The following is a 16,677-nucleotide window of genomic DNA, read 5'->3' as shown; positions in this document are numbered from 1 at the left end:
CATCAGCACGGTCCCTACAACCACAAGGCCCAAAATTGACAAGGCAAAACAAGACCCGTCCAAAACTCACACCCATACAGAAACACTAGCTCTTGCACTCATTCCCCCAGCCGTCTTCACAACCCATCTGTCTCCTGTCCCTAAAACACGGTGGATACAACCCAGCAGTGTTATTGGCGGCGCCCGCAGACAACCGCACCCGCATTGGTCGCCACGTTGAAGAAATCCCCCTGCCGGAGTTTAGTCCGCTGAGTCCAGGTCACGAGCGACGGCAGCGGGGCCGGTCCGAGCGGTGTCGGTGGGCTGGCGGTGTAAATTTGGTAGCAGTCCGTTTCAAAGGCAGTGGTACGGTCGGAGATATCGACGGTTTCTCGCGTGTCGCCTGGGTCGCGGCGGTGGAGGGGAGTCGCTTGTGGTGAGGGGGAGGGTGGAGATGGAGATGAAAATGGGACTGAGGAGGGAGAGGAAGAGCGCGGCGGTGTGCGTGATGGTTGTTGGTATTTGTCGACGATGGGATAGGGGGGATTGGCCATGTGCACGAGGAAGGAAGGAAGGAAGGAAGTGAGTACTCGTATTGTCTGTCGATTGCGCTGCTAACGATCACGATGAAGGAAGGGTCCGGTATACATATCTCCATCCTGGCGTCCTCGCCTCTCGCAAGAAACAGAATCGATTCCGTTCGCACATCCCTCGGCACCTGGACGTAAAGCAGACCGCCCAAAAACCCGCAAATGCACACTCGCCACTGCGAGTAACCCTTGCAGCTTAGGCATGTTCGCTACTGGGGCGCCGATTGCCATGATTGTCAGACTGACCGAAAAAGTCGAAGCGTGGACGAGTTCGTACACCGAAAGACGGGCTACGGTCGGCACGCCCACCGGATTTAGATTCCATATGTCGATCTTCTTACTGACGATGCCCTAACACGTGGCGGTCATCGTTTCGCTGCCGTGATGAGTGAGATGAGACTGGTCTCCGACGAAAAGATCTCCAGGTCAGCACCTTTGGCGAGGGCTCCGCTGGGCTTAGTTTCAGGAGGATCTGCACTGCCTGCTTCTGGATGCCAGAATTGGGGCAAGGATCAAGGTTTGTTTTGACAGAGGGTGAAATTGTGTAAACGTCTGATCGATGGCCCAACGGCTGAATGAACCGGTGCTAGGTAATTTGCGAATGTGTTGCAATGTGCATCAGCTCGTTACAAAGGACGGAACGATCATGTTCGGATAACGCCTCAATCTACGCCCAAAAGCAAAAGCAATACATGGTCTTCCCTTGTCCTCCGGTTACCTCACCCGACAGTGTCGATCATCTCGCTTCGATCTTGCATCGACTCTGGCGTCGGTATACCGCCTTCATAGCTACCCATACCGTTGGTATTCGCTTTGTCACTTCCATTTTCCATTTTAGCAGCAACTGCTGATCCATTCTGGAGAGGGTGAAGGTCAGTTTTGTTCGGAATGATTGTATCTGACGTGTCCGTGCTTATTTGCGAGTTTCGAAAGGCGTAGTCTTTGTTGAAGACGTCGTCGGGGTCGTACTCCTCTTTGAGGACCACCAGTCGATTGTAGTTGCTGCCAAAAATGACATGCGAATCTGCTCGGAGTCCTGTTGTTACTGCCATCAGCAAGGTAGTATTTGTCATAACGTAGGACGAACACGTACCATCATAGTTGCCGTACTCTCCAATCTCCTGCGTTGACATGGCGTCCCCAAACATCTTGCTCCTCCAGTCGATCTCAATTCTGAACTTTTTGGCAATGTTTCTGGCCCAGAGGCGGCATGTTGTGTCATGCTGCGGGTCTTCCCAGTAAGGTGCAATCACTACATTCTGGTACCGACCGCGATTGTAGAACGAAGTAGCGTCACGAGGGACTTCACACCATTTGTTGGGATTAAAAATCTCAATATTCACCATCGTTTTTTTGACGTTAGGGATACTTTTGTGGAAGAGGGCAATGTCAAGGAGGAGATTCTGGACGAAATTCGGGTTCAGCGGTGTGATCGCCGAGGCACCCTTTGTGCACTTCCGCCCACCGTATTCGACGGCGAAGTTTAGGATAGAATTCATGGTCGAATATGGCCGCATTCCTGTCATCTTCTTGACAGCGTTCAAGATAAGGAGTGGTTTGTACAAAGACTCCGCTTCTTCCTGTGGGCCGTTATAGAAAAGTGTGGCGATAATTGCCGGTGAATCCATGAACGGTGGTGTCGCAAGAGCCATAGCCATACCGGAGTCTCCGTCTGTGACCTTGGCAAGGTGATTGGCGAAGTCAATGATGGGCACGAGGTTTTCTGCGGGATCGAAAACGATTTGGCCGGACCAGACTTCGTTTTTCTGATCATGGGCCTGGAATCTAAATTCTGTGACGACACCGAATGAGTGGCCAGCGCCTCGGACTGCCCAGAAAAGATCAGGATTCTCATTTTCGGAAGCGATCTTGATGCTGCCATCTGCTAGCACAATCTCCACTTCGAGTAAGCAGTCGACAGTAAGACCGTGTCGTCCTGAAAGCCAACCATAACCCCCGCCGAGTGTTAGACCGCCGACTCCGGTGTGGTTCACAGTCCCACCAACCATGGCTAGTCCATACTTTCCGGCAGCTTCATCAACATCTTTCCATATACAGCCTCCTTGCACGCGCAAAGTTTTGGTGTCGGGATCAACTTTGACTTCTCGCAGCTTCGAAGAAAGATCAATCACTAGACCGCCCTCGATGGAAGATGCACCGCTGGATGAGTGTTTCCCGCCACAAACAACAAAGTCGATAAGATATTGGCGACACCAATTGATACAGGTTGAGATGTCTTGGGCTGACTCTACGAACACGACCACACCCTTTTCATTGTCAGCGAATTCTCGGAATCGGGCACACAACATCTCTATATTTGACTTACGGCTCTCTTCTCAATTGCATCACTCCAGCGTTTGATGCTAGCCTGATAACCTTCGGATTCCGGTGTCAATACCGTGGAATTACCCAGCGCATTTCTCAGCTCCTGCACTAGTGAATCATCAATCCATGAACTACTTTCTCTCGACAGACTGGAGTCTTTGAACTCTTTCACCAGAAGTCCCTCAACTTGAATACTGTTTCCTTGTGAGATGGCCATGTCTGTCCACCAGGTAAGAAGAGTAGATGCACTGATTTTTCCAAGGTAATATATGTCTCTCATGCATGAGACATCGAAGCAAGAATATCACTTAGACTAATATCTTCCATTTTTTCGGACTGGAATTCTACAGACTCCGAAACCCAGGTTCACCACGACCGCTAGGAGGCCAAAACACTGCCACCTACCTCAGGCTTGGACTTCCCGATGACCGGCGATGGCACGGTCTGACTAGAGGAAGAACTTCGCAAAGCGACATAGGCGCAACTGCATATGTCTACGGATCAAGATTTAGGTGTGGTGACATTTATCACACCCCCTTGCATTTCATCTTTCATGACAATCAATACCTATCGTTACGCAGCTGACGAGATTAAATGCAGGGGTACCAAAAAATCCTTTCAGAAGTGAGCTGACACTGTTAAGGATGATACCTACACATTTGATAGTGTTTTACAAGAAAAGTGCAACATTCTTGGCAAAGCCTAGGAGTGTTGTTCATTATCACGGAGAAGAGAGAAAGGCCAGGGCATGATATCGAGACGTGTGAACTGCAAGCAAAGAGAATGCGTTTGCAAGAAGAATCAGCAATGAATAATGCTGTGCTTCAAACAAAGGGCAGAGCCATACTCTTGTTGTCCGGTCACCGGCGATGGCTTCGGCATCTTCCGTGCGTTAAGCCATCACCAACCACTAGGCCAAGAAGAGGAAAGTCTCCAGACGCTGCCTCGCGCTTTCGGACTTTCGGCAACTTTGGAAGCGAGAGTTGAACTATTAATCGACTTGACCTCCTCTCCTCCTACTCCTCCTAATCCTGCAATGCTCTGACCTCGCTATCGAGGTAAGTGCGTGAGACGGTTATCGTTCCTTTTCTCAAATCCCAAATCTTGGCTTCTGCGTCCTCGGCTGTCTGTTCTGGCAGACTGGAACGCAGGGTTCTTGGTATGAAGCAGTGTACAGTATCACAACTCGTCTTCTCTCGCTCCCCGCTGACTCTTTGCTGACCTCTCGCTTTCCGCTCGTTCTTGATTTACTCTTTCGCTTCCCGCTCGCTTTTGGTTGACCTCGATAGCCACGTTGACTCCTTCCATCACGCAATGCGCTTCTCCCATACTTGGTGTTAAAGCTGGCACGATTTAGATCCTAGCCTCATCGCAGCTGCCAATTGCCTGTGGGATTTTGCATCATCCTCTCCTACTACCACCTCTCCATCCTTTTTCGCCCTTCTCTTCCCCCGTTCTCACACCCAACGTCCCAAAATTTTGTGGAATCTAGCCCTGAAGGCCTTCAATGCCTCGAGCTCTTATTTTCTCGACATATTCATGAGAGAACAAGCCCATATCTCTTTGAAAACAACAAATATTCCTTACCCTTATTGGGAGCCGATGACCAGTCCTCTGCAATGTCTGCATTCACAAATGAGAATAGCGCGGCAATCCATCAAAAAATTGTCTTAACGAGGACACATCCATCGAACAGTCGCCAGCTGGCACTTTGGACTGCGACAGCGGAGACCTCGAAAAGCAACCAGTACTACAGAGGGGAACGCTACGCCTGCAGCGCATCAAGATCCCGCCCAACCGCCGAAAGACCCAGATCTCATCGAATTTGAAGACTTGGGACCCTTCCTTGAACCCTTCCTTGAACCTCATGAACTGTGCAAAAGGCCACAAATGGATGGTCTCCCTTACGATGGCTCTTATGACGCTGGCCATCATCACATTTGCAAGCACTATGTTCAGCACGGCGTCCATAAGTCACTGCAGAAGAATTCGATAATGATATGTCGTTTCTTCGCCGGATTCTTCTGATGTTCGCCTCTCGCTGTCGTTTCAGGAGCTCTCGCTGATTTCTGAGACCCTGTCGAGCGTGGCTCCGCGCTGGGAATGTTCGCCATGATGACATTTGTCGGTCCTGTCCTTGTCCCAGTCATAGGTTCATTCATTACGATCAGCTATCCGCGATGGCGGTGGACGGAGTGGATCACCGTGATCTTCGGCTTCTCTGGTTTCGTCCTAGGGCCCTTCATTTTTCAAGAGACCTGCCCCCCTCTGATCCTTCAAACCCAAACTCAGGCCGAACGAATCCGTTAGAAGACCAAGAATTGAGCTATTCACGCTGCAGCGAATGAAATGGAGATCAATGCACTGGTCATTGCACAAGAATATCTCTTCAGGCCCTTCACGATGATATGGCGAGAACCTGTTCTCGTGCGTGTCACCCTGAAAGCTCAAAACAGTAGCTTTCCCATTCCTTACATCAGCACACAAGGCCACAGACTGACCACTTTCTACATATCCAGATACATGGGTCTGGTGTATGGCATACTCTACCTCTTCTTCGAAACTTTCCTTATCTCCTTCTGAGAGAAGCGTGGGTGAAACGAAGGCGTTGGGGCCCTCCCCTTCCTCTCCATCGTGGTTGGCGTCTTCTTCGGCGGTGGCTACATCGGATGGTGGTCAAAAAAGGTTTATCGTCACAAGCTAGAGACAAATGGACGAGTACTCCTTGAAGAGAGGCTTCCGCCTATGATGTTTGGTGGAGCATCGTTGACCATTGGTCTCTTCTGGTGGGGCGGGTCCAGCTTTCCGGGTGTCCACAAGCTATGGGTTTCGCGACTTTTCGCCGGAATCCCAGTCGGGGCGGGCATTCTCATCGTCTTCGTGCAGGTCTCAGCTACTTAGTCGATTGCTACAAGTGGTACGCCCACAGTGCAATCGCTGCCAGCACTTCCTTCCGAAGTTTGCTGGGAGCTGGAGCCCCACTCTTTGCTGCTGCCAAGTATCACAAGCTCAGGGTTCCGTGGGCTACGGGTGTGTTGGCATTCCTCACTCTGGCTTTAAGATTTCGTATTTCCTAGTACTTCGCGTTTCCTCGACTAAGTAGATTGTTTGATTGGCGGGTATTCCCGCACCAGACTGCCAAGAAGATATTCATAGCGAATGTACATGTGAGTTGGGTCATGCTGATTGGCTGAGTGAGCCAAGAATTCCCTCAATCTCAAACAGTCTACTTTGCAACTTTTCTCTTAGCTCCACTTAACGCAGACACTAGCTTCTTGCCTAAGCTACCTTGATGTACTAGCTTACCTTATCTACCAACTCATGCAACGATAAAAAAGGCCAAAGAAAGACCTTTCTACTGGTTTGTTGAATTTCCAAATGGCCATTACAAGTCAGCTCCTGCAAAGTGGCACGCCAAAATCTTTTGAATTCTTTGATAGAGCGAGGACACCAGTAAATCCTTCCACTCAGCCGAATTCCGGTTAATCTGGTGGTGTCCTCACTCTAACAAAGAACCCACTTCTGGATTATACGAGTAGTTCGTCTTAGCCTTCATAACCAATGCTTTGGCGGTCATCATGGGCCGAACAGGTCGCAGCTGTTTAATATAAACATATTGCCATGTTTCGTCCGGCATTGGGGTGTGTGTTGCGACGTCCGAGATATAATCTCTTGTTAGATCTATCACGTTCTTTTGCATGCGTAGTCCACCTCATTCTTTTACTTTCATTCTGCACTGACAGTATGCGTTCCTTGTCCTGTTTGTTCTTGTCAACGATAATTTTTCCCACTTCTTGCTTTGCTAATGTTGTCGGAGATCGCGTCCTTAGCACGGAGTCTATCAATGGCGCAACATATCTTCCAACGCACGTTGCTAAACTTACCAGCCACACGGTTTCTACACATTTGAGCGTGCACCCTACTCAGGCACGTAATTCTTCCTTGGCAACAAGCAAAAACACAACAGGTGGTCCAACATCCCAGACATTTCAAGGCTCTTTACGCGGATTTAGGGTTGTAGAGTCCACTATTCCTATGGTCATCGAGGCTCATACTACTTCAACACCAGCACTGTCCAGCAGCTGGGCCACAAGTAACAACGTTTCATCCCCCTCTGGAATTGCTGAATCATCGCATACATCCCAGGGCTCACAGAAGACCACCAGGGAGACCTCATCTACCGTTCGAAATGAAGTGATCTTTGCAAACACCACTTCGAAACACAGCTTAACTCGAACCACACCGTCTGCTAGGAATGAGTCCTTTCCAGCTACCTTAGGACTAACATGGAGCCGAGGAAGTGCTCATACTCAGCTTCTCCGCACTGGATCGAGCAACCCAAACAATTACTCGGCTAGAGTGTCCACTTCTCCCTACTCGGCTGCGGGCTTGGGCAACGGGTCATTTACTACAGAGTTCAAGTCCTTGTCAGAATGGTCTCCAGAATCAAGCGATTCCCATAAAGTAGCCGCAGTGACTTCTGTTCCGGGTCCTAACGGTAACTTTACTACCAACCGGAGGTTATCAAGGTCAAGCCAAATTCAAAGCCGCGCGGGCGCCATTGTAAGTACTGCAGCTGCTACCGAAAAACCACACCTTCTTGCCACTACTGCTTCAGCAAAAGCAACCACTGCTTCGATAACTCATGTCCCATCTGGACTCAGCAGTACCAAAACAAGTGGTGGAAGTTGGCCAGCGATCATCTCATTTTGCTCACATTCAGACGGTGTTGCCATTGTTGGGATTGGATTCATCACCACTCTTGCGGATGGAAAATCTTCAATCACCAATACCAGCCCGAGTCAATCACTCATATCAGCGAGTGCGGGCCCAGGTTGCGCTGGAGAGGTTGCTGTCTCCAGATATGGTCTCATTACAACCATCCAGCTATCTACTCTTCCGTCTGCAACGGCGTTTTCAGATTTCAATGCACAAATTGTGACTCAAAGTGATAGCGTGATACAGTACAGTCCCGAAACAATTTCCGGATACAACAACGCACAGCCCATCGAGATCTCGACCAATTTCGTGGAAGTGGTCGATGGACACACCACCACACAGGGAGGATGGTGGCTAATCGGAGTTAATGGACACATCGAAGTTCCAAAGAATCGGCTATGGAAGATCGGCAAAGGCATAGGTTGCATTGGTGGACCCGCACTCTGCAACATGCCATGTGGGGCTGTTGACGTAGGCCTTGACCTATTTGTTCTCATTGATCACGATGACTGTACACCTGATGAAACAGGCCCACCTGGATATCCCGGAGGTGCTGTTCTTGGTATCGATCTGACACTGGATCCACCTTACCCGCAAGACGGAGAGGGCTCCGACGACGGAGAGAAGACGGCGGATCCTGAGAAGAAGACCGCCACAAACGAAGATGAGTCGACTACTACCTCCATGATGACGTCAAGGTCGAGGTCAATCGCGCCTTTATCAACAGTATCATCTGCAAGCCGGACCTTGTCAAGTTCAGCATCCGCCATAAAATATATTGTAGTTGCAGTCGTAGGCGCCGACCAGACTAACTTAGAGCAAGCACTGCGAGAGTTTGACCCCGAAAAAGGAGGATCTTACGAGCCTGATGTTGGTGACACATCAGTCAGCGGTGGCACGTGGGTAGATTATGGGCTAAACTCAAATGAAGCAGAGCAGCTTTCCTCGCGAAGCGACATTCTGGCTCTCGTCACGTGTTGTGCCACAGTGTCAATGTTCGGGCCTGGGTCCAGCCCTCCGGCCCCCCCACAGACCGTTGACTCTACAGTGTCGCTTGTCACTCTGATTCCATCGTCTCTGGCGACTTTACCAGCATCCATCATTCCCAAACATCGCCGAGGCAACGTTGGCTCAAGAAGCAGCTCTGGTGTTGTTCGTAGTCATGTTCAGACAAAGACCAAAGTTGAGGACGGCCTGCAAAAAAGAGATGTGGGCACGCGACTAGTCCGACAAAAGCGACCCCTGAGCACCTACCCAGAAAATCTCTCCGTGTTCGCTTGGGCGCCTGGTGTACCATCTATCGCGGGCATTGACTACATATTCGAAGAAACCAAGGGTGAGAATACCTGGGTCTATCTTATTGATAGTGGCGTTGCGTATCGCCATTGGGTATGTGTCAGAGAGTCCTGTCATGAGTCTAGAGCAATACTAAGATGCTGCTATCAGGAGTTTCGGAATAATTGGGACTCAAGCCATGACTACGATAAAACCAATATCGACGACAATTGGATCTATGGACCTGGTGCGCCCCAAGTTAAAGCAGACTATCATCGCAAGTCCCATGGCACATGCATGGCCTCAAGGATATGTGGCAAAAGAAGTGGGGTCGCAAAGCAGACAACCATCATTCCAGTGGTCATACAAGAAAGTTTAGGAGGACTCGTCTCGGGCCTCCAAAAGGCCCTGGAGGATATCCCAGAACGGCAGAAAAAGGGGCAATCCCTACCCGGAAAGACCGTGGTCAGCATTTCATTGAATGTGCCAACCACTGACAGCAAATACATCACTTTACTCAGCGATGCAATCAAGGGTATTATGAATCTCGGTGTCGTGGTCGTGTGTTCTGCGGGGAATGATGGTGACGACCCTGACTCGGAAGATTGGGAAGCCTATACTTATCCAGCGGCTTTGGCAAAAACGCAACTCCCTTGGCTAATGAGAATTGGTGCAGTAGACAACAAGGGTGTCCTCCCTGACTGGGCACAAAAGGGCGATGTCTACGCTCCCGGGGTCAACGCTCTGTGCGCCAACAAAGATGGTGTCACCTTGGAGGAACAAAGCGACGGCTCTTCGGGTGCTACTGCCTCCATCGCAGGGCTGATCGTATATGAGATGGGCAAGACATCATGCCCGTTTGACTTCTCGGGTAAGGAGGAGGACTATCCAGCTTATCAGCGGATTACCAAACAATATTACACAGACGGTCCTGGAGCCTATGTGCGGCCTGGAGGCGTGTGGCGTGTGGCTTGGAATGGCCTCGATGGAAGGGCAAGTACCAGATGCCCACTCACTGTGCAGAAGAGAGACGGTGAAGATGACGGTGAGGACGATACGTGTGCGCAGCCGAGCTCCGCATCTTCAGCCGCGGCGGCAGCTTCTTCCTCGGCCTCAGCTGCTGCAGCCTCTTCCTCTCTAGCCGCCGTAACAGCGGCATCGTATGCTTCAGCACAGGCCGCTGAGTCGCCATCTCTCACCACAAAACCTCCGCCCAAGGCGCCCGATAGTCCTGGACTATTTATCGACTAGTCCGATGATTTTGTTAATAGTCCTAGACTAGTCTAGGTATTTAATAGACCAGTCTAGGACTATTAGTCTTGATAGTCCAATAATCGATTTGTAAGCGTGCATATTTAAGTCTAATACGGAGGTCGATATTAAAAGTTCTAGACAGCGCTAAAATACTTAGCACTCTTGGTATTCTTGGTACTTTCTATATAGTTATATTTATTTAACGATAATACTTTATATAATTACGTATATACTTATTAGCTCGCTCGACGAAGTCGTATAATTATATATTATCTCTTCTACGATCTTTTCTATACTCGTTATTATCTTTAAAATATATTATATTTATAATATATCTCGATATTTACTCTATTTACTTCTAAATTCTCTTTTAAATAAGCTTATAATTTTAATAATATAGCTATTATCTTTCGACTTTCTTATAAGTTTTTAATATATCTTTTTAAATAGTATAACGTTTTATTTATAGCTAATAAGACTTAATAAGTACTTAAATTCGAGTCTTATTTATTATAAGCGTATTCTTAATATATTACTTAGCTCTATAGCTAGCGAGTCTTAACGAAGATATCTTCTATTATATTATATCTTCTTTTTACCTATATAATTCGATAGTCTTATTATTCTTAATCTATCTTATTTATACTAGTATCGTATTTATATTAGTTTTAATATTATTATTATAATTAATACTTTTAGTATTAAATATATTAATAAAAGATAATTAAGATAGAGAATAATAAGAAGATTTCTATTTATTATACTATATAAATAAGACTTATATATTAAAAGTCTTTATACTCTTTCTCTATTTCTTTACGCTATAATTAGTACTTTAATATTATTACTATTATATATTCTATTAATATCGCTATTATATATATACTTTATATAGTTATACTTCGTATATATACTTTATATATATATACTACGTCGCTATTATATAAAGTACTAGTACTTATTAAAATAAAGAATAATAATATTATTTATAAAATTTAAAAGTATATTAAGTACTTAGCTCTATCTAGACCCTTATCTTAATATATCTAGAACTTTTAATATCGACCTCCGTAGACGTATTTTAATTAGCGATTTCGAAATAAATAAGAATACTTAATAAAAAAAATCGCGCTTAGCCTTCGGCTTTGCTACTAAAGATATATAAAAATTTAGAAGAAATTATATTTTTCTTATCTAGATTTATGAATTTTTATTATTTATTAATCTTATTTATATTAAAGTTATACTAATTTACTAATTTTATTACTTTTTTTTTAGATTAATTTTAAGAGAATCTTTTTAATAACCTTAATTTTATATAGAAGAGTATATTTACTTCGTTACTTTAGAGCTAATTACTAATTCATATCTCGAAACTATAAATTCTTATCGAATTATACCTCTAATTACTAAATTATATCTCTAGAAATATAATTTAGTAATTTATTATTACTTAAAATATAATTCGATAATTTACCTTTTATAATAAAAATTATAAAGGAGAAAATTCGCGATCTAGGCTATTCGACTATAGAAAAGAGAAAATATCTTCGATCGCATTTAATAAGTAATCTATCATCTTAAATATATTAGACGAAAGTCGAGTAGATATTAGCTAATAGTAAGCTAAATTTAACCTCTTAGTTTATTTATATCTAGTCTATAACTCTTATATCTAGTCTTTACTTCTAATAGTCTATATAGTAAATTTAATAAATTATCGAATTATATCTTAAGTAATTAATTCTTATCGAATTATATCTTAAATTTTAATATAGAAGTATAATTTAGTAATTAGAGATATAATTCGATAAGAATTTATAGTTTCGAGATATAATTCGATAATTAGCCCGTTACTTTACTTAATAAAAATAAAAATTTAATTTAAAAAACTTAATAAAAAAAGACTAATAGAACTTATTAAAAAAACTAGATTCTATATAGAAAAGACTTCTTAATAATTAATATTCATAAATTTAGATAAGAAAAACATGATTTTTTTTTGAATTTTTTGAATTTATAATAATAAAGTCGGAGAAGAAACGCGATTTTTTTTGCTAAGTAATCTTATTTATTTCGAAATCGCTAAAAGTAGTAATTAAAGACTAGATTTTTTCTCTAAGATACGTTATATAAATAGTTATTCTTTATTTAATAAATATATTATTATTATAAACGAGTAAAGGTTTATAAATTAAATTTTTTTTTTTTTTTTTTATTAGAGCTATCGAGTAAGTAGATAAGCGATCTTTAGTAAGCGAACTTTAATAAGCGATATTTGAATTCCTTACAGTTTAATAATTATAGGATTAAATTTAATAATTCTTTTTTTTCTAAAAGTCTATATTTCGTTCTATAATTTAAAAAAAAAATCTTAAAACTTTAATAGAAAATAAAAAAGTTATTTTAAAATTAAATAATATATATCTAATTAAGACTATCCGACTATCGAGCGAACTTTAATAAGCGATATTTGAATTCCTTACGCTTTGATAATTATAAGACTTAATTTTAAAATTCTTAAAAATATAGAAAGGCATAAACGACACTTTAAAATTTAAAAAAAAATCTTAAAGTTTTAAAGAAAAGATAAAAAAGTTATTCTATATGTTAATAATATACGTCTATTTTTTTAATAAGAAAGACGCGGGATGGCGAGATTTTAATATTTACGAACGCTAATTTATTTATTTACGATAACTTAGTCGATCTAATTAAAGAGCGTAGCGAATTCGAATTTATAATTAGCTATATATATAAATTTAAGATTTTCTAATTTAGCTCTATCTTATTCTATTATATATTATATATAAATTTAAGATTTTCTAATTTAGTTTTATCTTATTCTATTATATATATTATTTATATATATAGCTAATTATTAATTCGTTAGGTCTACGCTTTTTAATTAAATATTATAGATAAATAAATTAGCGTTCGTAATTATTAAAAAAATAGATATATATTATTAATATATAGAAAAACTTTTTTATTTTCTATTAACTTTTTAAGATTTTAAATTTTTAATTTTAAAGCGTAGTCTACGCTTTTCGAATTTTTAAGAATTTTAAAATTTAATCTTATAATTATTAAAGCGTAAGAAATTCAAATATCGCTTACTAGAGTTCGCTCGATAGCTAAACAGCCCTAATCAAAAGAAAGTAGATATATATTATTTAATTTTAGAATAACTTTTTTATTTTTTATTAAAACTTTAAAAAAAAATTATTTAAACTATAGAGTATAATGTAAGCTTTCAGATAAAAAAAGAATTACTAAATTTAGTCTTATAGATATTTAAAGATAAGGAATTCAGATATCGCTTATTAAAGATCGCTCATCAAAATTTACTCGACAGCCCCGATTAAAAAAAAATGATTATGAATTTAATTTATAGACCTTTACGGAGGTCGATATTAAAAGTTCTAGACAGCGCTAAAATACTTAGTACTCTTAATATTCTTAGTACTTCTATATAGTTATATTTATTTAATAATAATACTTTATATAATTGCGTATATACTTATTAGCTCGCTCGACGAAGTTATATAATTATATATTACCTTCCTTACGATCTTCTCTATACTCGTTATTATCTTTAAGATATATTATCTTTATAATATATCTCGATATTCGCTTTATTTACTTCTAAATCCTCTTTTAAATAAACTTATAATTTTAATAATATAGTTATTATCTTTTAACTTTCTTATAAGTTTTTAATATATCTTTTTAAGTAATATAACGTTTTATTTATAACTAATAAGACTTAATTATATTAAGATTCGAAGAGTTATCGTATTAGATTATTCTAACGATATTAAATAATATAAATATCGCTTTTTAATACTTTAATACGTATATTAAGACTTTATCTTCTATAATTATTATATTAAGTCTTTCTTATTTATACTTCTAAGCGAACTTTAGAAGCTTTAAAATAAGAATCTATATCTAATAAGAAGAAGAAATATAAGAAATATAGGGATATATATCTTTTTCTAATAGCGATATTAATTAATTCCCCCCTTCTTCCCCTTAATAGTAACTTTCTTAGTCTTAGTAGTAAAGTTTTATATAGGCTTTTTACCAGGAGGATTCCGAAGGCCTATACGTCTTATATCGATCTTAAGTTCTTAAGCTTATTTAGCGTTAGGTTCTAGAGTAGTATTAATTTTAGCGAGATTCTCGATATACTTCTTCTTTTTAGTAGTAGTCTCGACTTTTTAGATATAGTAAGAACTCTTTTTATTATAAAAAAAATATCTCTAGAATATAAACTTTATAGTATCTATAAAACGACGTCGTATATTAGATTTAACGAAGATCTCGTTAGATTAACGCTATATACGCACTCTTCCCCGCCGAGAATTTAAGATTATACTAATCTTATTACTTTAAATTACTCTTTTTTAGTTTTCTATAATCTAGTTCTTATATTATAAAGCGAATTAATAATATACTTTTATTATAGCTTCTATAAGAGATAATTTTTTAATAATTTTATAGGCTTAGAAATTATTATATCTAAGTACTCGTAATATTATTATAAATAAGATTTCTTATTTAATAATAAGTATAAAAGAAGTCTTTTTATAACTATAGCGGTTTTTTTATATAGTATCTAGAATTATACTCTTAAGTATAAGTATAATAATTAAGAGATATTCGAATCTAAGCTTATCTATAATATATAATATTAAGAGCTTTTTAAATATAGTAAGATCGTATCCTCTATTATAAGCTTATTTCTAAAGTCGACTAATAATTTAATAAGATATTTCGATAATTATAATAATAATTTTAATAGTAATCTTAGTCTTAGTTAAAGTAAGTATTTAAATTCAAGTTTTATTATTATAATTAATACTTTAAGTATTAGATATATTAATAAAAGATAATTAAGATAGAGAATAATAAGAAGATTTCTATCTATTATACTATATAAACGAGACTTATATACTAAAAGTCTTTATACTCTTCTCTTATTCCCCTACGCTATAACTAGTACTTTAATATTATCGCTATTATATATTCTATTAATATCGCTATTATATATATACTTCGTATATATATACTTTATATATATATACTTCGTATATATATATAGCGTCGCTATTATATAGAGTATTAATACTTATTAAAATAAAGAATAATAATACTATTTATGAAATTTGAAAGTATATTAAGTACTTAGCTCTATCTAAACTCTTATCTTAATATATCTAGAACTTTTAATATCGACTTTTTTTTTTTTAAAAAAAAAAAAAAAAATTTTTTTTAAAATTTTTTTTTTTTTTTTTTTTTTTTTTTTTTTTTTTTTTTTTTTTTTTTTTTTTTTTTAATTTATTTATAAAAAATATTTTTTTTTTTTTTTTTAAAAAAAAATAATTTTTTTTTTTTATTAAAAAAAATTTTTTTTTTTTTTTTTTTTTTTTTTTTTTTTTTTTTTTTTTAATTTTATTTTTTGTTTTTTTCTTTTTTTTTTTTAAAAATTTTAAAATTTTTTTTTTAAAATTATAAAAGGGAAAAAATTCAAATATCGCTTATTAGAGTTCGCTCGACAGCCGAACAGCCCTAATTAAAAAAATATATATATATTATTTAATTTTAGAATAACTTTTTTATTTTCTATTAAAATTTTAAAATTTTTTATTTAAATTATAGAGTATAATATAAGCTTTTATATAAAAAAAGAATTACTAAATTTAGTCTTATAGATATTTAAAGATAAGAAATTTAGATATCGCTTATTAAAGATCGCTTATCAAAATTAACTCGACAGCTCTAATTAAAAAAATTTAATTATAAATATTAATCGTAGTTCGACTATTCGCTTCGCTTATAGTAGTTTATAACTTAAAGACGTACTAGTCTCAAAGACGCGTTTTTTCGCGATTTAATACTCTATATTATAATTTATTATAATTTTATTATATTATATTTATATTCTATTCTAAGTAAGAGAAACTCGTTTAAAAGACTATTAATAAATATAAGAACGATTATTTTCGTAGCGCTATAGCGGCCGTAGAGTATTATAATCTTAAATCGCGATAAAAAAAAAAAAAAAAATATTTTTTTTTTTTTTTTTTTTTTTTTTTTTTTTTTTTTTTTTTTTTTTATTTAAAATTTTTTTTTTTTTTTTTTTTTTTTTTTTTTTTTTTTTTTTTTTTTTTTTTTTTTTTTTTTTTTTTTTTTTTTTTTTTTTTTTTTTTTTTTATATTTTTTTTTTTTTTTTTTTTTTTTTTTTTTTTTTTTAAAATAATTTTTTTTTTTTTTTTTTATAATTTTTTTTTTTTTTTTTTAAAAAAAAAAAAAATTTTTTTTTTTTTAAAAATAAAATTTATAGATTTTTATTACGAGCGTATTTTATATTCTTAATATATTACTTAGCTCTCTTATCTATTCGAGTCTAGCGTATCTTAATAGAGATATTATCTACTATTTAATATCTCTCTTTTATCTATATAATTCGATATCTTAATTATCTTATTTAATATATCTATATTAATATTATATTTATATTAATTCT

The 16,677-nt window shown here is 38.1% G+C and overlaps 2 protein-coding genes across 2 annotated transcripts; one reads left to right on the top strand and one right to left on the bottom strand.

Annotated features, from left to right (window-relative positions):
• Positions 1-1,288: 1,288 nt before the first annotated feature.
• Positions 1,289-3,111, bottom strand: HO173_011777 (uncharacterized protein; the record flags this gene model as incomplete). Its single annotated transcript, XM_037313655.1, has 3 exons — positions 1,289-1,605; positions 1,663-2,836; positions 2,896-3,111. 3 exons carry the CDS (start codon positions 3,109-3,111, stop codon positions 1,289-1,291), a joined length of 1,707 nt encoding a protein of 568 aa, XP_037159421.1.
• A 3,818-nt stretch (positions 3,112-6,929) lies between these two features.
• Positions 6,930-10,139, top strand: HO173_011776 (uncharacterized protein; the record flags this gene model as incomplete). Its single annotated transcript, XM_037313654.1, has 2 exons — positions 6,930-9,002; positions 9,060-10,139. 2 exons carry the CDS (start codon positions 6,930-6,932, stop codon positions 10,137-10,139), a joined length of 3,153 nt encoding a protein of 1,050 aa, XP_037159420.1.
• Positions 10,140-16,677: the final 6,538 nt, after the last annotated feature.

This window comes from Letharia columbiana (genome assembly GCF_014066305.1).
Source record: "Letharia columbiana isolate WasteWater2 chromosome Unknown Sc0000067_s1, whole genome shotgun sequence".
NCBI lineage: Eukaryota > Fungi > Ascomycota > Lecanoromycetes > Lecanorales > Parmeliaceae > Letharia > Letharia columbiana.
This window is presented reverse-complemented; position numbering and strand designations above follow the sequence as displayed.